This window comes from Girardinichthys multiradiatus, chromosome 6 (assembly GCF_021462225.1).
Source record: "Girardinichthys multiradiatus isolate DD_20200921_A chromosome 6, DD_fGirMul_XY1, whole genome shotgun sequence".
Taxonomy (NCBI): Eukaryota; Metazoa; Chordata; class Actinopteri; order Cyprinodontiformes; family Goodeidae; genus Girardinichthys; species Girardinichthys multiradiatus.
The window spans coordinates 18,857,223-18,883,165 of record NC_061799.1 but is presented as its reverse complement, the minus strand read 5'-3'; the positions used below and the strand labels follow the sequence as shown (position 1 = coordinate 18,883,165).

Genomic DNA, 25,943 nt, shown 5'->3' with positions numbered 1-25,943 from the left:
TTTGCTCTTTTTACTTTTGGATTTTATTCTCTTAGATCACTGTTTATCTTTCCCCCTTGGCTAGAAGTCTCTCTGTGTCTTAGTTCAGCTTCAGTCTCTCTCCCTCAGCTTCCCAGTTTTCATCCTGCAACAGTCCCATATGTCCTCTGATTAGCTCTTCTGGTTCATTTGTCATTGTCCACCCCTGCCTCAACATATGATGCACTCATTCTCTTTGTTCTTTGCTGGATTCGTCTATTATTCTGCTCTGTTGCCTCCGTTTCACTGCCTGTGTCCCTTAGGCCGTTTCCATGTCCTGTTCCATCCATGACAAGCCTTGTAATTCTTTATTTTTCCATTATTAAATACTCTTCACTTCATCTCTGTACAAGGTATTAATAACTATTAAGTTGGGAAAGAAGAAGATGAGTCAGAGAAACAGCCAAGAGGCAAGTGATTATCTCTAGAAGAGCTGCAAAGATCCCTGGTCAGGTGGAAGAACCTGTTGACAGGACAATTATTATTCGTAGAAATTGAGCCTTTATGAAGGGTGGCAAGAGCTAATGTTAAAAGAAAACCCATAAGAAGTGGTGTCTAAAGTGTACCACAAGTTATGTAGGACACACAGCAAACACTCCACAAAACAGGTCTTTATGGAAGAGTGGTAGGAAACAAGAAAGCCACCAAAAGTCCCATTTCCAGTTTGCCACAAGGAACACACAGGAAACATATGGAGGGTGATCCTGTCAGATGAGCCCAAAACTTAACTTTTGCATGCAAAATGGCGTGTGTGACAGGAAACGCACAGCACATCCCCTGTAAATCATGGTGGTGGCAGAATCATGCTGTGGGGATGCTTTACATACTTGAGTTAGAAAAAAAAGAAGAATTGGTAAAAAAAAAAAAAATCTGGCTCCAGATGTGTGAAGCTGGTACTAACAACCCCCAGCAGACATGCAGCTGTAAGTGCAACAAGGGGGTTCTACACAGTACTGATTCAGGGGTGCTGAACACAAACGCATGTTACACTTTCTAGGTTTTCATTTGTAAAATATGAAAACCAAGCATCATTTTCCTTCCACCTCATAAGTATTCACTACAGTGTGATGGCATATTCCAATAAAATACTTAGAAATTCATGGCTGTAATGTGACAAAAATGTGAAAACAGTTTAAGTGGTATGATTTTTTTTGCAAGGCATTGTAAATAATGGAAAGTAAGTGCCATGTAATTCAGAAGTTACAATAATAAATCATGTTGCTAAATAAATCATCAACACATAACCTGCAAACAGATAAACAAACATTCAATAACATTTGCTTTATGAGGCGGAGGCATATCCGGCCTCACATCTCTGAACAGCGAGGATGTTGTCTGTTTATTTATTTATGCATATGAAACGATGATGTATTACTCACCTCGTACTCTTGGGAGAGTCTCAGGTTGTCATTAGCTTTCAGCAGCTCGATGTGCTCAGCCAGCTCGCTGATGGGGATGGGGGGGTGGCTCATCATTCCTGTATTACACGGAGGGGTCAGAGGTGATGCCATACTCAACTAAATAACTCAAATCACTGAAGATCGACTTCACTTTTGTGCAACAATGTGAGGATAATTACACAAAGAGGCAAAATCACATGTCATTAAGGAGCACGCCAAGGCAGAAAATCAATTATGATCCATGTGCGAGGACAGGGCGAAGCGAAGCGAGTGGTTTGTTTGTGAATTTGTATTTATTTTTTGATAAATTGCTTTCTCCGCGTTTAGAGGAGCGTTGAAATGGAGAAAACGAACACAGACAGAGCCCTAATTAGAAGGGTTGAATGAACGCACATAAAGGAAGCTACCTATGGCTCCTTCAATAATTTCTTTTCACAGCGGGCGAGAGAAAAGTGAAGCTCAAGCAATCTATTCTCATTTTAAAAAAGGCAAGTTACTGCATCAATGAATCAAGGCAACATTTCCGGCTTAAATGATGTTTAGACGTTTCTCCGGTTTTAAAATGACCGAGATGGTTTTCCTTTGCAGAGGTTAACCACGACAAACCCTGCTCAAGTCATGACCGTGGTGACCCCGGTCACAGTTGGGCAGTTTCTGCTGGAGATGAATTTTAGCGGTGCAGAGCCATCTCAAAAGCACAAATCTCCCGGGAGGAGAAGAAGAAGAAGAAGTGGGCGAGGAAGGAGTCTCAAAATTGTTGCCACACATGAAGGATAAAAAGTCTTGTGATGAAAGAGAAGAGACGAGGCGATGCAGTCTGCGGGGGTTTTCTTTGCTTCATGACAACATGTAAAAATAGAAGACTTAAAGCCTTTATCTATTGATAAAAGAAAATGTGTCTTATTTGACCTTTTTTGTAAGCTGGCAGGTAACCTTTCTCCAGGCTGACACATCCCGACACATCCTCAAAATGAGATGCTGTAGTAGCTTCAGCCACGAACTGAACAACAACTGTGATTGAAGTCTTTTCATGTTATTTGAATGTTAAGTAAAAGAAAGAAGGGAAAAGGAAATGACTGGAAAAGGTGAGCAAGATCTTACCAGGTATGGCAAGCCATTAATTATTTTTCCACAAATGATCACTATAAACCAACAACTCATATTTTATTTAACTTCGGAAGCTCTAATGCTGCTCTTTCTGTAGCCTGACATGTGGGACGTGGGTGAACGGAGATGATGAGATTTTTGACACAAACGTCATGACTCAGACATGACTAATCACTGACTGTACTACCTGGGCAGTGGCCATTTTTGATCTTAAAGCTGCCAGGTATGATCTGCTCCAATGGGGGACTTTTTTTAAAATCTTGTCTGCATATTTTTACAGCGGATAAAATTAGCTGCATGAATATTTTATGTCTGAATTAAACTAAATGAGCCCTTGGAAGTAGACTTTATCATGCAAATACAGAGTGCATGTCTGTGCAGGCAGGCTTCATACCGGGAGTCTGGAAATTGATGCGTCTCATCTCCACGGGGTCCGTCGGGTGGTGGGCCATCATCTCCGCATTGCTCAAAAGGCTCTTGGTTCCTGGTTCAGAGTCTTTACGCTTGCTGGTCAGACACCAGTAAAAGGACATTTTTAAAAATCAGTTATTACACCAAACCAGCCTGACTCAGCACTGATGCATCATTAGTATCTCCGCTTGAGTCAAATAAACAGTGCAACAGCACACACTGTGTATTACGGATTTGTGCAAATTCTTTGTACAGCACCCGGTAGCATGTAATTGCCGTGGGTTAAAAAAGAACAAAGAGTCCGACATTGGTTTAATCTTACCTGTCAGGTTTGCTGCTTCCCGTGAAACAAGAGCGAGGGTCGGAACAATTAGAGGCAGAAAAGGAAGGAAACGGAGAGATTGTTAGAGAGATAAATCAATATTGTTGCATTAGTATTCAAAAGCCTGATGACTTGCAGCACACATCACAGGCGTACGGTGGGCTCAGATTTTGACGGCTGTCTGAGGGTTGAACAGACTTCTAGACTGGAACAAATTTGATGGATTTTGGATGTTTGGATGAGAGAGGCAGAGCAGTAAACACCTCTGCTGGTTGGAATATCAACCAGAGCTGCAAGCAGGCAGAGTTTAGTGCAAGAGAATGTACAGAGCATTGCAAGCATCAGTATCACATTTTGTCTTTTTATTACCACAAACCTTCATGTATTTTACTGGGATTTTATGTGACAGACCAACACCAAGCAGTTCATAATAAAATACATGGTTTTAAAAGTGTTACAAGCAAAACTCTGAAAAGGGTGGCATAAACCTGTTTACAGACTGCTAAGATACCCCTTAATAAAATCTAGTGCAACTTGTTGCACTGACCAACTGAGTGTAATTAGATCATATTTTAGGCACAGATCCTATGTGAAGTCCTCAAAGGTGTGTTACAGAATATTATTAACCACAAGATTCTAGTTACCTGATGGTAACTCTGGAGGAGCTGCAGAAATCCACAGAGCTTCAGTTCAGGTGGGAGAATCTGTTTATAGACTAAATATTAGTCATGAACTACATAAATCTGGCCTTTAATGAACAATAGCAGGAAGAAAGCAACTGTTGGAAGCAATAAGAAATCCTATTTGCTGTTTGCCACACACTTCCACAGCAAACATGTGGAAAAGGTGCTCTGGTCTGAGGACAGCAAAATGAAAACACTACATATGGTCAAAAACCATTACTGCACAAGACCCTGAACACACCATTTCCATGGAGGTACATGGGGGTGGAAACATCATACAGAGGTTATAATTTTCTTTAGCAGAGACAGAAAGGCTGCTGTGCAAATGGATGGAGCTAAATACAGGGCAGTAATGGAAGAAAACCTGATAGAAGCTGGAAATACCTTGACACTAGAGCAAAGGTTAATTTTCCAGGAGAGCAAGGATTTTTTTTACACACAACCAGACCTACACACCAACAAAGAACTTGTAGTCAGACTTTAAAATTGTTGTTCATAATTGCTCTGGATTTAGTTTGACTGATGTTGAGCTATTTTGCAACAACGGATAGGGAAAAATGTCCATCTCCAGATGTGCAAAGCTGTTAGAGACATACCTTAAAATACTTGAATTTGTTGTACAAAGTGTTGACTCAGAAAGGCTGAATTCAATTGCATGCGGTAGAAATTTGCATCATGTAAACTATTGCTTCCACATCCCAATTATACACTATGCTGTGGTAGTTAGTCACATAAAATCCCAATAAAACATTGAAGTTTGTGGCTGTTCTGTGACAAAATGTTAAAAAGCTCAGGGGTTGTGAATACTGTTACAATGCACTGCATATGGCCTTGCTTCATGTAAAACCCTGTCATCCTTAACATACTCTCCTGCTGCTATAAACGTACTGTGCCACATCGTGCATGTTTTTATTCAGTATGAAAACTAGTCGCTAGCACAAATATTTTTCTACACATAATTCTTGCATAAAATTACTGGGACCGGGTGTTTGATGTAAGTGTGAAAAATGATCAAATGGGAACAAACTGGGAGGCAGAAAGCCCACTCAGAGAAGTGTCTTACTCTATAAGAAAAGCATAGACTAAAGCCAGTCTCATCTTCTCAAAAAAATCAAAGCTGTTTTGGCATTTACTTGCTGCAACCAACGCTCTGAGTCATCACTGTGGTTGAAAACTTGACATTTGTCTTTTATGAAGTTCCTACCACTCACTTTTTGTAAAGGAGGATAGCAATAACGATGCAGATGATGAAGACCACAGCCAGGACGGGTCCAACCACCCAGATCAGACCATCGCCTGCATCAAAGGGCTGGGGGTCTGAATCCGGGGCGATCACCTTGTCTGTGTAAGGGCTGGCCACGTACATCCTCTGCACAGGAAAATCACAGGAACATCATCAGGACTTCATACAGCCATTTTGCATTCTCTTACTTTATTTCAAAAACATCCAATTTCCATTTTTTTCTGGAAGAGACCACTAGATTTTTATTTAAATGGTTCTAGTATTTTAAAAAACTTAATGATGTCATACACAATATCAAGCTTAAGGCCTGTTAGAAGGGATCAGGCCCACAGCATCATACATTCTTCACCATATTTAACAGTAAGGATGAGGCGCTTTTCCACAAACTCATTTTTTATTTCACTTTGTTGCCGTAAATCTCAATCTTAGTCTCATGGGACCAAAGCACACAGTTCCAGTTCAAGTCCCAGAACAATTTAAGAAACCCCACATGTTTACATTTGTGTTCAAAGGACAGAAACATCTTTTTTATAGCATGTCTCCCACACTACGGGTTATGCAATTTTTCGCTCCAGTTCACTAACAGTGAGATGTTTTATATTCCCATATCATCAACCGCACTGTGCATAACAGCAAGATAAACGTTACATTACTCTGACTGTAGATAGTGGCAAGTTTAGGCCAGGTGCTATCTTCTTGTAGCCTTCTTCTTACCTATATTGCATGTTCTCTTGTTTTTCCTCTTTTGAATAGTGGCTAGAGGAAATAGACATTTGTGTTACGTTGTATTTATATGGAGAACAAATTAAAAGTTCCTAAACCCTCAGATCCACTTAAAAAAAGCCTATATTACAGAAATGCTTCAGTTAAATGTCTTCGATGGGTTTGTTATGGGAGCCAGTAATTGTGGCATCGCTGACATATTTAAGAACAGTTATCACTGTGATCCCTCCCTCCACTTAATAAATGTACTCGAATCAAAGGTTGGACTTGAATTTTGTCTTCAGTGTGCGATTATGCAACTGGAAGAAAAGATGAACAAATTTTTAGGTTTTATATTATCACAGACCTGTTGCTACAGATTGCATGAGACTGAACAGACACAACTAATTTAATGTGAAGATGTGACAACATGAAGTACCTGCCTACTCTTTTCCGAGGTCTGAACTGCTGCATTTGTATTAGCTCTGAAGAGCTTCTGAAAAATATCCTTTGGGCTTTTGTTCAATTATAAATTCTATTATAATTTATATTACATATGTATGTCTTTTCCAGTTGAAACGCACTAACTTGCCAGCAGTGCACAGAGGAAATATCTCCTCCATTGCCACAGTATGTAAGCTCTCCCTTTATTAGCAGTAGTGACGGAGGTGTGAGAGGGTTATTGCATTTGCCTACCACACTTTGACTGATGGGAAATATATTGTTTCAGCAGGGCGGTTGTATTGATCACGACACATAGTGACAGCCTGCAGGAGAAAAGGAGTGAGGAAGGGTTGGTGGTCACGCAAAGGATGGAAATGTAACAGAGAGACATTTGTACCCCTGCTGTGGAGTTCAGCTCAGCCAGGATGAAAAAGACGTACTCTTGGCCCGGCTCTAGAGCTCGGTTCTCAAACCCTCCATAGTCCAGCTGGTCCCCCAGTGAGAAGAAGGCTGGTAGGGTTTCAGGTGTGAAACGGGCTGTGATATAAGCCCGCCTCAGGTCCACCTGCTTCTGCTGACGAGAATCCTTCTGCCTTTGACTGATGTCTTTTAAAAGCTTCACAGAGGAAGAAGATGTAGAGAAAACATAAATCACACCTTCCAAAATCTGACGGATACTTTGACGTTGATATTAAAATGGGTAAATGTTGCTAGGGGTTCTTGGAGAAGGGATTACGTGTGCTTTAGGGTCAGCAGGTGTTGTCAGTGTGTGGTTCTTACCTCCTCTAGGTCCATTTCATCTGGACTCTTCAAGTGTCTGATGACACCACGAGTTTTCCGCAACGGAACCACAACAACATATATGTTCCTGTTAAAATAAAGGAGAGAATCGATATGAGCTCAAGCCGTTTTACTACAGAAAGCATCTTCACAATTACCAAGTGCTATCATCATGTGTTCATGTCAGGTTGATGAAATAAACTCTGAAAAACATACTTGACAGGCATGCGAGTTTCCAGCAACGGCAGGATTATGGTGACAGTGGCTTCGGTTTCACGGCGGCTTTGGTCTATCTCAGGGCGGCGGATGGTGATTGGCGGGGAGGTTTTGGCTGTGATGCGATGGCGGAGGCCTCCCATGTTGCCCTCAGGAGCGGTGATTTTAAAGTCGTAGCTGGTGTCGGGCTGAAGGTTTGGGATGACCGCCTTTTTCAGGCGCGCGTCCACCTCCATCTTTTGACGATTATACTCCACCTGGACGTTTGGAGAGGTTAAATGCATGAAACATTTCTATACAACAGCCTCCACATTTATTGTATTGGCACCCCTTATAAAGATGTATAAAAAGCCTTGAAATATTAATTAATGCTGTAGTACTACATCAGTTTTCTAAATTTGTTGTATTTCAGTCAAACCTCAGGGCACGTCACATATAAAGTAAATGGTGATTTCAATCTAAGCATCCTATTAGTGAAGCACTCGCTTAAATCCGCGTCCTAAATGTAACTGTACCACTGGTGGGACTAGGGCGTTCTTTAGTGGCACCCAGTGTGGATTTTGGTATCAACAAGGTGGAAATGAAGTTGGCTGTAGTGTAAAACTAAAAAGTACCAACAGCTAAAAAGATAAGCACACTGATGTTGGCTTCAAACAGATACTACTCAAAAAGGGAAGTGCAGTGGAGAATATTTTAAGATTCCCGCAGCAGAAACTGAAGCAGACAACAGTGAACCGAAGAACGTGCTGTTTGATCAAACTTTACCAACTTTACCATGTTTTAGCTGCGATTTGAAAAATCTGCAGTCTCCACCAGTTTCTGGTCTCAATAAGCTGGCTAATTATCTATTAGCCATCTAACAGCAGCATATGTCTCAAACACAAAAGGACATGTCCATAAACAAGAGATTTAATGAGACTGCCAGTAGTGCAAATTAACAGTTTATTATTGAAGCTATTACTATGTTCTAAAAGTACAGCAGCCATATTGGATTTTTGGGGTGTAGTTGGCGAGAAACCTTTGTCTCCACCTCTTGGTATTCTGTCTTTAGGGATCCTTTATGCTTATTTTTCCAATTTGGAATTCGACAAGTTTAACTCCTGTAACACTACAGTTTTAAAGAGTTTTTAGAGTACTACTTGGCAACTTTTTAGTAAAGTTGTATGAGTTATGAGACATTGAGAATCACTGGGTTATATCTTTCAGCTGGGGTTATGCAATGCAACCTGTTGTAAATTATTACATCCGGGTCAATTTGCCTCTTTGCCAATTCGTAAACTCATTTTGTACCCAAGTGTTGCCATTTAATTCCTTCCTACTTACATTTGTACCTGTAAACAAATCATTTCACACCAATGTGCCTAAACTATTGCATTTCAGTTCTTTTCTCCAGGTGCTTAAGTATTTTTGATAAATGGTGGAGACAAATACTCATAAAATGATCAAATCCCCAATATAAATACATTTTATGAAATATTTTCTGAAAACTTTATATAGCAACCTATTTCTATTTATTTTGGTTCTGAAACCAAACCAAGCTAAATCTTAACAAGCTCATACTGGTACCATTGTATCTGAGTGAAAACCACATTTCCCTAAAGCAGACTGAGTGGAATATAGAAAATTAGTTTAAATTGTTGGTTGTCAAACAAGGTACAAAACGCTTCCCTGGTGGGTAAAATTGTTTTACAAAATGTCCTCAGACAGATGGTTTCATTTTGTATCCAATCAGGCAAAATGACCAAAACCATACAGGCATGAAATGGCAAATGGGTGAAAAAACATTATCCATATCAAAAAATGTAAGCCCTCTATCTATCTGAGCTAATGTGTTATGCCATGCAGTGCATTGCCACCTTCTGTAATGTACAGAACTAGCACCAGGTTAGGACATACAATGAAGCGGTAGGGGTTGCTGGTCTCTGGAAAGTCCCAGGTGAGAAGAACACTGGTCTTAGTGGCCAGATTGACGGAAAAATTTCTCGGCACATCTAGGATGCAAGCAGAAACACAAAGACAAACAAAGAAAACAATTGTTATTTATCATTTATCAATGCGTGAAAATCCGAAGGATCTTCCGTGTTCCCGGTGCAAACCTGCTGAGGTGTTAAAGAGTCTGACATGTTACTCGGTGAGGGGTACATGACGGTTAAGAGGATGGACAGGTGATGAGGAGAGTGGATGACACGAAAAAGTAAGTAATGGACAGATCGACTGCAGTAATGTGACATGCCACACTTGTCAGAGTGGATGTTTGTGTTTGGATCTACCCAGAATTCAGCATGTCAGCAAGGCTTCAGAGAAGGTGGCAGTGAAGGTCTATCAGATAAGAAATGGCTTACCTGGAGATACAGCACCAGGCGCCACTTTTCACTTCAAATGAGACTAAACACTCACCTCCTCTTGTAGATACTGTACACCTAGGGCCCAGAATTGACTTTTACCTGAGGGTTTGTGATAAGCAGTGCTCTTGAAGCAAACATCCATTAACTATGAGCCTGCTTCCACTGGTGGTGAAGGGTAGGTGATGAAGGTACAAGTGAGTGAGTGGAGGAGATTAAGGGGTGGTAGCATTTGTGTCCCTCTGGGATTTGCAGTTCTCCTTCTCTTGGAGGTGCGCTGGTGAAAGGTGGACCTGTAAAATCTGGCCCAAACTTCGTTTTAGTGTAGTGTCTTGAGGTGGACTCCACGATGAGGGGAAAAGTGAAGTTCAACCAGTGCTTAGGAGCTGAAAGGTGTTCCCCAGGCCTATGCCCAGCCCTACCTGTTTCAAAGGCCTGGGTGAGGTAAAGCAGAGCTGGGCTGAAAGGGCCCGGCCCTGCCTGGTTGTGGGCTCTGAGCTGCACCGCGTAGGCCGTGCTGTGATTCAGGCCCAAGATGGTGTAGCTGGACTCACTTGCAGGAAGCGTGATGAGCCAAGGGGGAGCAGAGGGGGCAGGTAGGGCAGAGTATCCCAAGTCAGCAGCCTTTTTGTAAGCTATAGTGTACTCTGTAATGATGCCGCTGCAATCGTCTGACGTGGGGGGCATCCAGGAGAACTGAAGGGAGCAGCAGGTAGCGTTGACAAAATCGCTTATTTTGGGGTATTCCAAGGGTGGACACATGGGAACAGCTATTTCCTGCTGCGCAGCATTTCCATAGCCTGCTCGGCTCTTCGCGGAGAGGACAAAGAGGTAGGGGGACCCTGGGGAGAGGTTTCTGACAGTGAAGTTTCTCTCTCGAGCTAGGAAATCCATAGTGCCGTTCAAAGAAGTGTTCTTTAGCCCAAACTGTAGGCGGTAGCCCTGGATTTCCACTGGGGCCACTCGGCTATCAGAACCGGTCTCGGAGCACTCAAGCGGAGGAGACCACCTCACCACCACAGACGAGCCAGATCCCGGACGCACCCAAAGGGACGGAGAGCCAGGCACTGCAGACAACAGTGTGGGCAGCAGAAAATCAGTTGTAACATGTACTCTAAAACCATGTATCATGGAAATCTTGTAGAGGAAATTAGCATTGATCTGCTGTTTATTTACGGCACAGCTTGCTGTAAGATCAATTCCTGAATGTGTTACTAAATCCAGAGCACTATATAGTTGACATATGCTTACCAATCCCTGTGGTCTGCACCAGCTTAGCTTTGCTGTGCGCTCCATCCCCTTTAGTGGTGTATGCAGCCACTGAGACACAGTACAAAGTCTCTGCTTTCAAACCTCCTAAAACCAGCTCCTGTAGGAAGAAAATGCATCATCAAATACCGATCCTCTCTCTTTTAGCACAAGTGATTAGATCAAGCCATATGTGTTAAAAAAATCTGATGTGAGCTCACAATATGGCAAGATCTTTCAATAGACACAAGTTAGCCCTTAATTCAGACAAAACAAGTGTTTTATTTAAACACTACTATTTACTGACTAATGAATTACATTTGAAAGTAAATGATGTGAAAGATAAAGGATTATCAAAATAAATTTCTATGGGTGATAACAGATCATAGGATTTGTTGGAAACCATATTTAAATGTATAAAAAAAGAAATGTAAAAGTGTTTTAAATTTAATTAAAACAAAACACCTTTTAAATTATAAATCACTCCAACCACTGTAGTCCTCACTCATTACACTATGACCTTTAAAATTGTGTTTACTGGGTTAAGAAAGTTGCCCAAACAAGGTATGAAGCAAAGCACAACTTTTTTGTCTTTTTGTGAGCAGATAATGTTTGTTGACAGAAATGTGGTCTGAACATACATCTTACTAAATTAGGATATTGTCAAAATATTGTCTGGTAACAACCCTCCCAACTCTGCCGACATTCCTATTAGTTGTGCACTTGTACTTTTGGACACTTTTTTCTTTCACTCAACTTTCCATAAATATGCTTGGATACAGTACACTGTAAACAGAAAACTTATTTTTATCATCATCATGGCGGCCTGTCAATGATTGGCTTACTCAGTCCCAATCATGACTGATTAGACTGCTGTGGTGTCAGCAGTCTACCATATGACATATAATAAAAATAACCTTCTTTAAATGTCTTTCAAATCTTGCAATTTTCAGAGAATTTGGAGGTTTTCCATTTGCTGTATGCCATAATCCCACTTTATTCCAGAAATACAATCCTTGAAAGATATTGCTGTGTTTTTGCTGTGTTTTCAATCTAAACTACTGAAAAAAACAAACTTTTCAATTAGATTCTAATTTCTTCAAATGCAAATGTAATCACAAAAGAAGAGTATTCAAAAAACTGTACATGTTTGAACAACGTATGTATTTCTGTCTATGGAGGACAACTATGGAGCAGTTTCAGTGTAAAGGTTTAATAATGTACATTGTCATGTTCTTATATATGAATTCATATCTAGTGCCTGTTACATATTGATTTATTTACAGAAACACATCTATAACAGTATGTATGCATATAATGGCTATTCATAGGTTTATACTTCATCGTGGACATGACTTTGAGTTGGTCTAATGCAAATAGTTGTAATCTTTGCTATTCATTGTTCTTCTTCTTAATATTATTATTAGTTTATTTATCTATACATAAAAATGTTATATTGTCCGAGACATGTTCAAAATAAACCAACAATGACTTTAAAGTTAGATAATAGAGGATTTTAAATCCACGGTGGCCCAACTAGATAAGAATTGGATTTTAAAGTACTGGATTCATTCTGCTTATGGATTGCTTGTGAGCTCATTTATAATTTCCTTGTGGGAAAACGACCAGCAGTCTGCACTCACATACTGAGTCGAATCATCCTCCTCCATCTTGTCACACAGGAGAAACACGCCCCCGTAGTCGGCCGAGACAGATGAGAGGTGGAGTGAGTCAAAAGATTAGATAAGAAAAAGGAAAATGTTTACAGATATTAGAGATGAGAGTCGTTTTATCTTTTTATACAGTGATTTCACCTGGGATTCATCCAATAGAAGGTCTTTGATTTGGGGCAGGGTGCGTGATTCACCGCTCTCCACGCGGTTGAAGTGCACCTGGTACCCCCGGATCTGGCCTTGCTGTAACCGTGGCAACACAGAGCGCCACGTTATCCGGAGGGCTGAGGAGTTGAGCGGCTGAACGTCCACCTGACGAGGGGCAGCGCCGGGAACTAACACACGCAAATGCAGAGTTATTTAAAAAGACAAGATGTCCCAACTACTAAATAACCAACCAAGCAATCAATACCATTTAAGTCAGTGATCAGTGGCAAACACTTACCATCCTCATCTGTTCTGCACAACACAGCTGGGCTGCTGGGTCCGGTCCCTTCTGCTGTGGATGCTGCCAGTGTGATATTGTACCAACTCCACTTCTCCAGCCCCTCCAATACAATATGTCTCTGGTGGGCTGCAATGGGAGGCCCGTCCACCTCAGACCCATGACTTTCTCCTCCTCCTTCTTCTTCTTCTCCTGTCCCATAAACTCTTTGGTATTTGAGCTCATAACCTGCCAACTCGCCATTCTGGGCCTCCAACTGAGGTGGCCGCCAGCTCAATCTCAGCGAGGTGGAGCTGACTCTCTCACAGGACACACCCTCTGGGGCAGCTGAGGGCTCTTGGATGGATTGAGGTAAAGGAGCAAATTGGCAAAGAGTTTAGGATAAAAATCCAGAGAAAGCAGTGAGAGAGGGGAAAATCATAAGCAAAAGGATGGAAAGTGAGGATAAAAAAGGAAACAATAAGAAATAAAAGTAAACTGAACTGAAAAAAAACACTAACCATGAAAAAGTATCAGTACCGCCTGAACGTTTTTGGATTTTGTCAGGTTAATGGATTTATTGAGATTTACTGTATGTTATAAACCAACACAAAGTAGTGCCTTATTGTACATCAGAAGGAAAATAAACATGGTTTATTCAATTTATTTACAAATCTACAAATATTCCTACAAAATCTTTTTGTTGCATAAATATGTCAGCCCCCTTTTGCTGCATTAAAGTTTTACGTTTTTTGGAATAAGTTGCTACCAACTTTGCACATCTAGAATCTTATCACAGGTTATGCGCTGGATTAAGGTTTGCACTTTGACTGGACCATTCTAACAAATCAGTATGCTTTTATCTAAACCATTCTATAGTAGCTTTGGCTGTATGTTTAGGGTAGTTGTCCTGCTAGAAGGTGAACCTTCTCCCCAGGCTCAAGTCATCTGCAGCCTGTAAAAGGTTGTATTCTAATTTTGATTTGAAATGTTCTTCATCCATTGTGTTATCAACTCTGACCAACACTAATGACTGTGGTGAAGCAGTTTTGTTTTATCTGACCAAAGCACCTTCTTCCACATTTCTGTCCCATAAATAGCTTGTGGAAAACTGCAAACAGGACTTCAATTGGCTTTCTTTCTTCTTGCTACTCTTCCATAAAGGCCAGACTTGTGCATGACTAATAATTGTCCTGTGGACAGATTCTCCCACCTGAGCTGTAGATCTCTGCAGCTACTTCAGAGTTGCAATGGACCTCTTGACTGCTTTTCAGAATACTGCTCTCTTTGCCCAGCCTGTCTGTTTAGGTTGACAGCCATGTCTTGGTAGGTTTGCTCTTGTGCCATGCTCTTGGCATTTTGAGAGATGTGAGACGTTCAAAACTGGAGATATTTTTGTATAACCTACCCCTACTTTAAACGTCTCCACTACTTCACCCCGGCATGTCTGCTGTGATGCTTGGTCTTCATGATGCTGTTTGTTCACTAATGTTCTCTAACAAACCTCTAAAGCCTTTATAGAACGGCTGGATTTATATAGAGATTAAATCACAGGTGGAAACTGTGCAGGAAATTGGTTGCAGTAGATTTAATTGAGGGGTAGCAGAGTAAATAGGAATGAATACAAATTTGTGCCATAATATTTTTCAATTTTTACTGGAAAACCATGAATTTCCATTCCACTATACAAAAATGTACTACTATCACAGAAAATACATAATACATACAGACATAGGCTAAAAAGAGGGCAGGAATACTTTGCAAGGCTGGCTTGGAAATAAAAAGGGAAGCTAGAGCATAATGTTAGGCTAAGAGGATAATGAAATAAACCCAAGACAAGAGTATTGACCCTAAGTGGACAACTTAATTATATGGAAGGAGATTGAACATCCGATAGCCAATAATTATTTTATCATCTGGCTGTAACTGGTAGCAAGAGGGGATTCAGGTTCATGAATGAAAAAAAACCCAAAAGAAAACAGACAATAAATACTATCTCCCGTTCTGAAGGAAGGACACACAGCTCTCCACACAGGTGCAGAGACATATTTATATATATAAATTTACACATTTCCCAACAGTAGCCTCCATGGCAGCGTAATCCTTGAGTCCTTGGGATAATAGAGTGTGGTGAGACGTTCCTGTTCTGACAAGAGGAAGGTCTTAAGCTTCGCAGCAAGCAGATAAAACAAGCTAAAACAATATTAGACAATGCCAGAAATGATTTAGAAGTCAGGTTAAAAAAGAAAGACACTAAGACAGAAAGTCAGGACTGAATATAAAAAAGAAAACACGAGGCACTCTCACACCTCCAAGCCACTACAAAGATATCACTCACCTTAACACATATAGAAAGGCTAAACCACGGCCGAGGTGTCCAGGCTTGTGTTTGATCTCCTGCAGTGTGGCTCAACTGTATGTGTGTGTGTGTGTGTGTGTGTGTGTGTGTAATAGTCACAGCTGACAGGTTCAAGTATCTATTCACTCAGCCGTACAGCCACTGTTCTGCTGGCCTCGGGGGACAATCTAGATGTGCACCAAAGCTTGGCGATAACAAAGCACACCTAACCTCCTTGGGAAATGAATTCTACTGCATGAAACAGTCTGCTTATCAAGCACCTTCTTTTCCCTTTTTCCAAGATATGCCCCCGTGCCCCCCTCTTCCACTTTGCCACCTTTAGCGTACCACCCAGGTCTTACATTTCAGCTGGGGAACGAACAGTCGCCATTCTGCTGATTTATTGTAAATACTTGAAATAACAAAACTTACCACATTAGAGACATTAGAGACAACCTAGAGGACTTTATCACTGCTGCGACTACTTTATGAATTCTTTCCCTTGTTTCATTTTCTGTTATCTTTTTGTCCTCTTGAAGGCAGATTTGATTTTGTATAGCAAAGCAACACAGCAGATCCTTTTTGAGCCTTATCGGCTATCGGTATTTGTGTAAAAAAGTGAGAAAAAAAGAGACAGGGGAGAGAATCTAGGTATGGCGTGTAGTAAAATACAGACGGGGTGGCACTTACCTGTCATCATAACAGGCCAGGCGACCATCCTTTAATACACCACACCACAGACTGAGTGGAAGAAAGTTTCAGCCTTTCAAAATGCATTAGACTGTACACTGACAGACAGAAAAAGTTAAGAGATAGCCAAGAAAAACAAGAACAAAACATTATTCGGCACTCTGTCTCCATCTGCCATGTAGTTTTGACTGTGTGGGAGAAAAGAGGCTTGTCAGTGGAAGATAGGCACAGTTAAAGGTGTGTGGATGGATGGGAGGAGGGAGGGATGGACAGATGGGATGAGAATAGAGACACATGGAGAGATTCTGAGATGGTTTCCAGTTTTTATCAGGTCAGCAGCTGAGGAAACGGCGACATGTGTGAGCGTGTGATTTGAGAGGCAGAAAACATTTCCCAAGGAGGTAAATATGACACAATTAAAATGTGCAGGACGAGCTTGATGCGGTGTTTGTGTGAGCGTATTATATGAAATGATGTAAAAAGAGAAAAAAGGACATACTGGCTTGGGACGTCCTCTGCACAAGTTCATTGGTGAACGCTCCGATGCCTTTATTGGAGATGGCAGCCAGGGAGAAGGAGTATTCTGTGTTAGCTTTCAGGCCCTCTACAGTGTAAGAGTTCCTAGGCCCGAAGGTCAACTTCTCCTGCGAGCGGAGAACAGAGAGGTGAAGTGTTGCTGAACGCCAGGGTTAATATCTTATATTTCCCCTTCTTATTTCACCTTTTTACCTCTGCGCTGGTACAAACTCCACTGAGCAAAAAGGGAGCAAATAGGCTTACCAAGCTGCCAAACTTGACAGGCTTGTAGAGCAGCTCGTAGTTCACTATTTTCTCCTTAGTGTATGCGGGTTCCCAGGTCAGCTCAATGCTGGTGTCTGTCACTTTCCCAACTTTAAACTTGCCTGGTTGACCTGGAACTGAGGAGGACCAGACAACACAGCCAGTCAGGTCTCTGTCCTATTACCAGGGGTATTATCATGTAAAAGCAAACTGATAAAAAGACTTTTACCTTGAAAACCTTTGAAAAATTAAACCCTGAATTAGAGTTCCTTTATTCCGTGAAATAAATAATCCAAAACAAATGATCACCGGTGCCACAATCATTGACACTTTTAACAAAACCTATAATACCCATACCTAGAAAATCCATTCAGCTAAAGAATTTTGTACTTTATATCTGGCTATTTAAGTATCAGACTGTTTAGACAATACTTCATTAGTAATCGGTAACCTTTTGTGTCTCTGGGGGAAAAAAATTACACGACTGTCATGATATCTTGTTTTTTGTGTATGTTCTGTTATGTTTTTAGGTTTCTGATGTGTTTTGTCAGTCTTTAGTTTCCTGTTTTTTTTATTTTTACCTTGCTGTTTCATTTTGGCCAATCTGGTTCTTTCTTTTCTGTGTTTTCTGTTTCTGACCTGTTTTTGGTCTTCCTGTTTCTGAGACTTTGTATTTTGGTGAATCTCATTTTGCGTTGTGTTCTGTTTGTGTTTTTCTGCCTTTATTACAGTTTCTGGTCTCTGTGTGTTTAATTTCTGTTCTGCTGTAGATGTCTCTGTTCATATGTTTCAAAATCAGCTGCTTCCACTCTGTTAAAATATACCCCCCAGCTGTCTCTTGTCTCCCTGTAAATATTCTCGTCTCTCGGTTTATACGGTCTTTGCTAGTTCCTTCTTTTGGCTGTATTTTCGAGTGTCTGCATTGTTTCTGCACCTACACTTGGATTTAACTAAGTTTTTCATTACATTTCTTTATTTTTTCACCTGTGGTACGGGCCTGTATCTCTTGCAAACGACCTGACGAGCTCCAACCTTGTGAAATGTTATAGAAGCAGGCTAAGTCCTGTCCTATTGGCAAAAGGGTGTTGTATGAAGTGTTAACCTCATGGGACTGCAATAAATGTGGAGGGTGCTGGATGGACTATATGTGATTGCATGCGATTTACATGTTTCCATTAAACACTAAGGCGGTACATTATCGGAAAAAATATTTAATTCTGATACTATCACTGAAAATTGCAATAACAATGTTGATTTCGATGAACCAACATTCTCCAGACACTTTACTTTCTTTACCATTCCACTCTGTAAAAGCTTCAGCATCTCAGCCACTAAAGATAAACATCTGGTGTGAAATATTACTGATATGCAGAGCACAAAAATCAGTGTCAGCAAGTTAAAGCTTTAAGCAAACAAACAAACCCAAAAAAAAAAAAAGACTCAGGAAAACAAAGTTCTGATCATTACATCTTTATTAATAAAACTAACTTAGTTGTTGAATATATCTGCTGGCATCAGTCAATAATTCTGTTTTATAAGACCTAGGAATCTTTTTATGCACATGTGCTTACCTCCGCGCAAAACTTTCACATGTACAGGATCTGAAAAAGGGCCGTCGCCTACAGAGGTGAAGGCAAGGACCTGGATAGTGTACGTCTCTGAGGTTACGAGGTTCTGAATGGTGGTGATCACGCTGTCCTGCACGTTGTGGATCTGCCACTCATTAATGGCTCGGGAAGGGTCCATAGTGTAGTACACACGATAGCCTTTCACCTAAAAAGGATGCAGAGAGTTAAAGAGAGAGAGAGGCAACCTTGTAACAACTAATGCTTAGTCCCCCGCTTGGGAATCTGGTTTTTAGGTTATCGGGGAGAGAATTTTTTTTATTCTGTCTAATCCCTCAGTCACTCAACAATGATAATCCATAATACCATGTTTTAACACAGCTAGACTTTACAGCGGCTGAGGCCATCAAACTGTTTACTTCAGACTGTTCACTTTAGAAGATTTGCTGTTTTATTGTGTACTTAATGAAATGTTTACGAAGAGATTTTATACATCTGCCATAATGAAAAGTGGATGTTGACAAAGCCAATGAGCTGTTTCTGGCCTTTAAGATGTAACCACTGAATCTCTACTGTTTGGAATTTTTGGAAACACAGTAGGTAGGTCAGAGTTTATGTAATCCCTCTGCCATGCCAACCCCCTAAATCTCCAGCTCTCCCACCTCCCCTGCCCTTACTCTTTAATATCCATAATCCCCATATGCACTCAATTCAGTCTTGTGCTTTTATGAACTCGCTGTTCAGTTAGGTAGGCTTGAAAAAGGAAATGGGCCTCAAGAGGGAGCGCTCTTGACTTAGAGTGGACATTCCAATTACCCTTTCTTTTTTAGAGAGCAGGGAAAGTAGCAAGAGACTTCCGGGACCGAAATCTTGTCAAGACACGGTCCTCAGAAAGAACATGAACCTGCATGCAAGGTTAAAACAGGGTCACATTTAATCTCTGACATTTAAAGTTCATAAGAGGTTACACAACAATGGATGAAAGCAAGATATTTCTATTTCTAATGATGGTGTTACAAATAGGAACACATATGTAATTTTACTGTCATTTTGAAATTGTGTTTAAAGGCTTCAAATATTGTTCAGTTTAATTATTTTTATCTTGTACTTAAGTTGTATCGTGTTTTGAGGGTGACTGTAAAACCTCCAGAGGCGCAAAAGTTGAAAAATAGCCTTTTGGTCATTTTGGCAGATTTAATTAGCTAGTATATTAATCTGCACTGTCCCTGTGATATTAATGAATACATTAATAAAAACAATAATACAAAGAAATAAAGTGTTTCAAGTGTTTCAAGGATCAAAAAGAAATTCCTCAATTGTTGGCCTACCTGTCCATTGGGCTCCTCTGGTTCCTCCCAGCGCACCATCACAGTGTTCTCAGAGATAACGTGGGCCTGCACGTTCCGCGGGGGGCTGGCCGGGGCTTGCTCTCCAGTGCGAGCCTCCACGCGTGCAGACGGTGGCCCCTGGCCAATGCTATTGAAGGCTGACACCCGTATTTCATATTCAGTGTTGGGGTAGAGCCCGCCAATGCTGTAGCGTGTGGTGGTGATGCTGTCCACCGTCTCGTACTTGCTGTCCGGCCCTTTGGCCCGGTACTGAATGATGTAGTAGGAGACTGGGTCGGGATTGCCAGAGTCCCAAGTAATGGTGACGCTGGTAGCTGTTGTCTCTGTGACGATGGGTGTGCCAGGGGGCTTTGGTAAAGCTGTGGATCACAACACCAAGAGATAAATAGAATTATTCGTTTCACTCAAAAGATAGTACCGGTTTTAGGCCATGCTATATAGATCCTATATCCATGATCCCGCCATTATTGCTGTAGACGTTTAGTGGATTATGGTTTAATATGCTTACAATATTTTACAAATCAAATCCAATACTTCTATTATAGTTCATAAAGAAACATTACAATCTGCTAAAAGCAGTATCAAAATCAGTACCAGCAGGTCAAAGAAAAGAAGATCACAAGTCACAAGATTATGACTGGTGTATGTCTTTATAAAATTCAATCAGAAAGTCTTATTCAGATCCAATTGTCTTCATTGTTAACAGCAGACAATGTTGTCAGATTTGAAGATCACACTTAAAACCCATAAATCCCACAATAACAAAAACACTTTTTTAACTTACATTGAGGGTAGTTTTAGGTTTACAATTTTTTCCGAAATCCCGAGAGAACATTAATGACTCATTTTTATGTTCTAATAATATGATTTCTCAAATTTCTAATTTCAGCATACCAACTTGCTCGAGCCTGTAGAGCTGATAAATTAGAGCACATTAATATTTCCAGAAGGGACTGGAGGACTCATATAGCTCCGAGAAAAATTAAATATTAAAATGAAATTGGCTCTACCTGTTTTTTGGGAAGATAACCATGAAAATGTGTATCATTTAAATATATGTAGCTTAATACCAGAAATCTTTAAATCTCCAAATCTGCAGCATGTGTACTTTAAAAATTCAAAACACATTCTAAAAAACATGTATGTTTCTCAAAAGAATAAGGAATTAAAAATTATCAGATAAATTGGGATTCTTACTCTTGACTAAGACCTGAGCAGTGGCCTCAATGATGCCCAGGCTGCTCATGGCCACGCAGGTGTAGTTGGCAGACTCCCGGACGCCATTGAGCTCCAGCACATTCCGTCCGATTGGCATCTCGTCCTCCGGGGTCAGGTCCTCGGTGCCCAACATCCACTTCACGTAAGGCATGGGCGAACCCACAGCCACGCAGGTGATGTTGACGCTCCCCCCGGGCATGATCTCATGATTGGAGGGTAAGATAGAGAAACGAGGGGGCACACGGCGCACTGGGAGAGGAAGAGAGCCGGGTAAAGAGGAAAAAGGGGCGGGGGACGGGGGTGGGGAGGGGGTAAAAAGTGTGAGGCAGAGGAGGAGATAAGAGGGAAGAGGGGAGCAAGGAAGGGGAAGGTGGGGAGAAAGAATGAGAAAGAAAGAGCAAAGCAAAGAGCAGATCAAGAGAGAAAAAGTAAGGGAAGGAGAGATAAAAAGTAAGATAAAGAAAGAGAGAGAAAGAGGAGAGGTAACAGGAAGGGGAAAAATGAACTTCAGGGATTTACAGAAAATTACAAAGGGATATTTCAAGTTTAGTCCCAATTACTTTATGGTACTGATGATTTCAACAAAAAGACACAAATCTTGTGTTAAGCTCAACCATTCACAGTGAGCCGCTACTCAAAATAATATTGTGACAAACTCTTGAGTTTCATTTCAACCAGGACATGATACCTATAGTCAGTTTCTCTTCTCCTGAACAGAATTTGTGTTTCTTTTAAGCTACAGCTGCAATGTTCTGGTTTTATCCCCCTCAACAAAGCGATTCTAAACTTTACCGGAGACCTCAGAAAGAAACTTTGCTTGATTACAATTTCTGTGCCTCGAAGCACTCGTGCAGCAGATTAGGTTGTTTTAACCAAGGGGCCGATCAATAGGGCCCTGCCTGCTATTTGTGCCCCCTCCACCCTTGTGTGAGGAAGAACAAGCAAAGTAGCAAACTTATATGCAATAATACATATGTTAGAGCTTGCTTGACTACGTATTAGAGGGAAGACACATCGAGAGACTGAACTCATAGGTCACTCGCATGCCTGGGCGACTCAAGAGGAATAAAAAAATGGTGGAGGAACACAAAGAAGAGAACGAAGAACTGAAAGAGGAAGGCAGAGAGGAGCAAGATAAGACACTGAGGAGACAGGTAGAAGCAGAGCCACAGAGAGGGAGAGAGAGACAGAGAGAAAGACAGAGGCAGCTCTGCGTCTCTTCCAGACAATGACAGGCAATGTAGCAAAGGACAGCCACATTGTACAACAAGATACTGTACAATACATAGGATCAATAACTGATAACAGTGTGTTGTCAAAATGAGTTGGAAATGTGGACAGAGAGTGGGTCGAGAGGGTCCGAAAAAGGTGCCGTGATCGTTGGAGACATTAAGTAAAGAACACCAAGACAGTATGAAAGAGTGCGAGCAAAAATAGAGAGATATATGAGGTAGTATGTGCATGTTTATAAGTTAATAAACTTATGTACATGTGTCTGGAGCTCCTACACATCAGGGCGCGGACAGAATGAAGAGGAAGAAGAGAGAATAGGAAGAAGAGGGGAAAAGACAGGGGAAGGGAGTGGAGATAAAGAGAGGATTAGAGGAGGGGGTTTATGGGGGAAGGAGGGAAGAACGGGGGAAGAAAAGAGGAGCGAGGAAGAAGAAAACACATGGATCTATTTAAAAACATGGCTATATACCAGAGTCAGGCCCATTCAGAAGGTAGAAGCTTCTAAAGTAAGGAGAAACAAAATAACAAGAAACAGAAAAATAAAATGGCCAGAAGAAATCAGATGTTGGAAGAACAGAGAAGAAAAAAGTTGAGATACCCGAGGACCACAGCACAGGAAACAAAACAGAGAGAGAAACAGACAGACGTCTCTGGATGAAAGGAGAGAATGAAAGGGAAGAGCAGAAACATAGTCGAAAAACTCAGCACTATAGGAGGCTAACAGTGCCTGGCAAAAGTGAACTTTTTCACATTTTCACACATTACAACCACAAACCTTAACATGTTTTACTGGGATCTCATGTGATGGACAAACACAGAATGGTATATAATTGTGAAGTGGCAGGAAAATGATACATGGCTTTGAAAATAGTTTATACATAAAAATCTGAAAAATTTGGCATGCATAGGCATCAAGCTCCCATGATTTGATCATTTGTAGAACTGCCTTTCTCTGAAATTAAAGCTCAAAGACTTTAGAGGTACATCTTTACTAGTTTTGTAGATCTGGAGACTAAAATGTATGTCAATTTTTCTTTGTAAAATAGCTCAGTCTGAATACAACAGATCTTTATGAGACGCTCAGAGCTTTGGATATTGTTCAATAACCTAACCCTGCTTTAAGCTTCTTCAAAACGTCCCCCCTGACCTGTCTGCTGTGTTCCTTGGTCGTCATGATGCTGTTTGTTCTCTAATTTTCTCTAACAAACCTCTGAGGCCTTCAAGGAACAGCTGGATCTATACTAAGGTTAAATTACACACAGGTGGACTCTACTTGCTAAATAGGTAACTTCTGAATGCAAATGGTCACACTGGATTTTATTTGAGGGTATCAGTGTGAAGAGGGATAAATACATGTGTTATGTGTTAAAAATGTTGGAAACTACTTTCCTTCCACTACAGAGTCCCAATAAAAAAAACATTAAAGTTTGTGGCTGCAATGTGACAAAATATAATACTATGCAAGGCACTGTATTTGTGTTTATATTAGAACAAAACCAGAAGTGAACAAAAAATTGCTCTAAGACTAGACAAATGTCTGAAAAAAGTCTGAAATCCTAAAGAGTTGGCAAAGCAAGAGGGTCTAATCTTACTCTGTTTATTCCAAGAAAATATCACTCAAAATCTAAAATCAAGCACATAAAAGGATTAATAAATACTCATAAACTTGCTGCACAACCTCCAGTCTTTAATGAGTAACATCATTACATGGGTTCTTCATGGGCCACATCCCCCCTTCTCAAAGAAGCTAGAGACAGTTGGGCAGAAGTTAATAGTTTTCCATGATTTCAACAAATTTAAAGACAAAATAAAATCAACTATTGCTGTGACTTCACTACTGTTCCATTAAAAGTAAATGTAGTTCAAAAACCTAAGTAAGTAGAAAAAAATCTGAAAAACAAAGTACCCGGAATTGGATACAAATTGAAGAGAAGAAAGAGACAAAGAGACAAGAACAGATAGATCTGTTAGAAAACAGACATGATTGGGCAGGCATCTCCTCATCTGAGCATGCTGGAGACAGACAAGCAGACGGACAGACACACAGGCAGCCCCGTGCATAACACAAACACAGCAGGTGCAATGCAGCATGACATAATTTTATAAACAAAAGACAAAAAAAAAAAGCAGTTTATTAAGCATTGCATGAGTTAATAGAGCAATAATGTGAGCAAAAGAATGGAGGTAATGTCTCAAGATGATTTCTGAGGAAGTTTTATATATTCTTTTCTACATAAAACCTAGATTTCAGTCAAATCCACAGAGCTACGATTAAAGAATCAATTGCAAAACAGGTGAGTGCTTTAGAATAAAGCAAGCGCATAACCAAGGATAGTCCCTCAGTCAGTAGAGCCAATAATCAAGCTGCCCCCCCCCCCCCTTCATTTTCCCTACATTTTGTAAGAGCTCCGGACCTTCAGTCTTTATTAGAAGGGCTATCATTAGTCCTGTCCTCTGCTGGGAGTCTGCAGGCAACAGCCTGGGAAGGACTTGGCAGAGCCAGAAGGATTACTGCAGTATCTGTATGCCCACTATACAGCTGACATTTACGAAGAACAATCCTGTCTGACTCAAGGACACAACTTTCATTAACCAATGCAATAAGAGGGAATCATTATATCCCCAGAATATCTAAAAACGAGAATGGGTAAGATTAATATTAAATGCCAGTCAATGAAGACGTTTTAGAGATGTTGGTGAATATAAGAACAGGAAAAATGGACAAAACACAAACAATATTACAGGAAAGGGGAGGAAAAGTATTTAGGTTCTTTAGTTAAAAGGATTATTGGAGCAACAAAAACCAATATAGGTGAAAGTTTTTTTTCCTCCTTATGTGCAGTTATGCAGTTGCATTGGGTATAATTAATTAAAAAAGATTAAATGAAATTTAAAGATTAAAAAAAAAGAATATTTCATTTGATGCCACGGTAAAATAAAAGCACGGCCTACATCAACTGTTGAGGTTTAACATATCGTGACATGGTTCTGACTAAAATCAACACTTAAGTGAAAAAAATTACAAACTACAGATTTCACCATGTTATAATTTAGTAAACAAAGATGAAGCCAAAATAGAAAAATCATTGTAAAAGATTACGTATACCCCTAAAACCCCGGATAAAAACCCACAGTGACTTACTAAAGTATTTGTACACCTTGAGCTTTTTCATATTTTCTCACATCATAGCCGCGAACTTCAAGGCAGTATTGGGATTAAATGTGGCAGACCAACACAAAGTAGTGCCAAACGGTGAAGGAGAAAAAAGGATAAATGATTTATAGGTTTGTGCATTTTGGTGGTGTGCATTTGTATTCAGCCATCTTAAGTCAATACTTTGAAAAACAACCTTTTGCTGCAATACAACTATAAAGCTTTGGGGGTATGACTACCAGCTTATATCTACATATCTAGAGAAAAAGAATTGTGCTTATTCTTTTTTATAAAATTGCTCAAGCTCAGTCAGATTGAATGGAGAGCATCTATGAACATCAATTTTCAAGTCTTGCCACAAATTCTTAACTTGATTTAGGTCTGGACTTTGACTGGGCCATTTTAACCCATGAATATACTTTGATTTAATCCTTCCATTGTAGTTCTAACTTGATATTTTGATCTGTTTTGGTATATCACAAAAAATCTTGCCAAGATACATGGAAGTGAAAATAATATGGAAATGTTCAAGAGGGTGTTAATATTTCTACAATGCAATCTAAAACACCTAGAATATAAATGAGGTGTACTTTCTTTTAACAT

At 40.4% G+C, this 25,943-nt stretch overlaps 1 protein-coding gene across 6 annotated transcripts in view; it reads right to left on the bottom strand.

Annotated features, from left to right (window-relative positions):
- The window catches only part of LOC124869747 (receptor-type tyrosine-protein phosphatase S-like), a 112,517-nt gene that overhangs the window by 17,406 nt on the left and 69,168 nt on the right, over positions 1-25,943 (bottom strand). For 3 of the 6 annotated variants that reach the window (XM_047367827.1, XM_047367829.1, XM_047367828.1), the window contains 14 exons: positions 22,443-22,457; positions 20,933-21,202; positions 19,715-20,094; positions 18,393-18,594; positions 16,822-16,958; positions 16,541-16,685; positions 9,223-9,317; positions 7,327-7,583; positions 7,111-7,198; positions 6,728-6,946; positions 5,153-5,310; positions 3,259-3,270; positions 2,920-3,032; positions 1,398-1,495 (listed from right to left, as the gene is read on the bottom strand). In XM_047367827.1, coding sequence (XP_047223783.1) covers positions 1,398-1,495; positions 2,920-3,032; positions 3,259-3,270; positions 5,153-5,310; positions 6,728-6,946; positions 7,111-7,198; positions 7,327-7,583; positions 9,223-9,317; positions 16,541-16,685; positions 16,822-16,958; positions 18,393-18,594; positions 19,715-20,094; positions 20,933-21,202; positions 22,443-22,457 — 2,189 coding nt within the window. Of the gene's footprint in view, positions 1-1,397; positions 1,496-2,919; positions 3,033-3,258; positions 3,271-5,152; positions 5,311-6,727; positions 6,947-7,110; positions 7,199-7,326; positions 7,584-9,222; positions 9,318-10,090; positions 10,736-10,919; positions 11,038-12,559; positions 12,587-12,730; positions 12,925-13,034; positions 13,371-16,540; positions 16,686-16,821; positions 16,959-18,392; positions 18,595-19,714; positions 20,095-20,932; positions 21,203-22,442; positions 22,458-25,943 lie in introns of all 6 variants that reach the window. The other 3 variants (XM_047367830.1, XM_047367831.1, XM_047367832.1) reach the window with 2 other exon arrangements.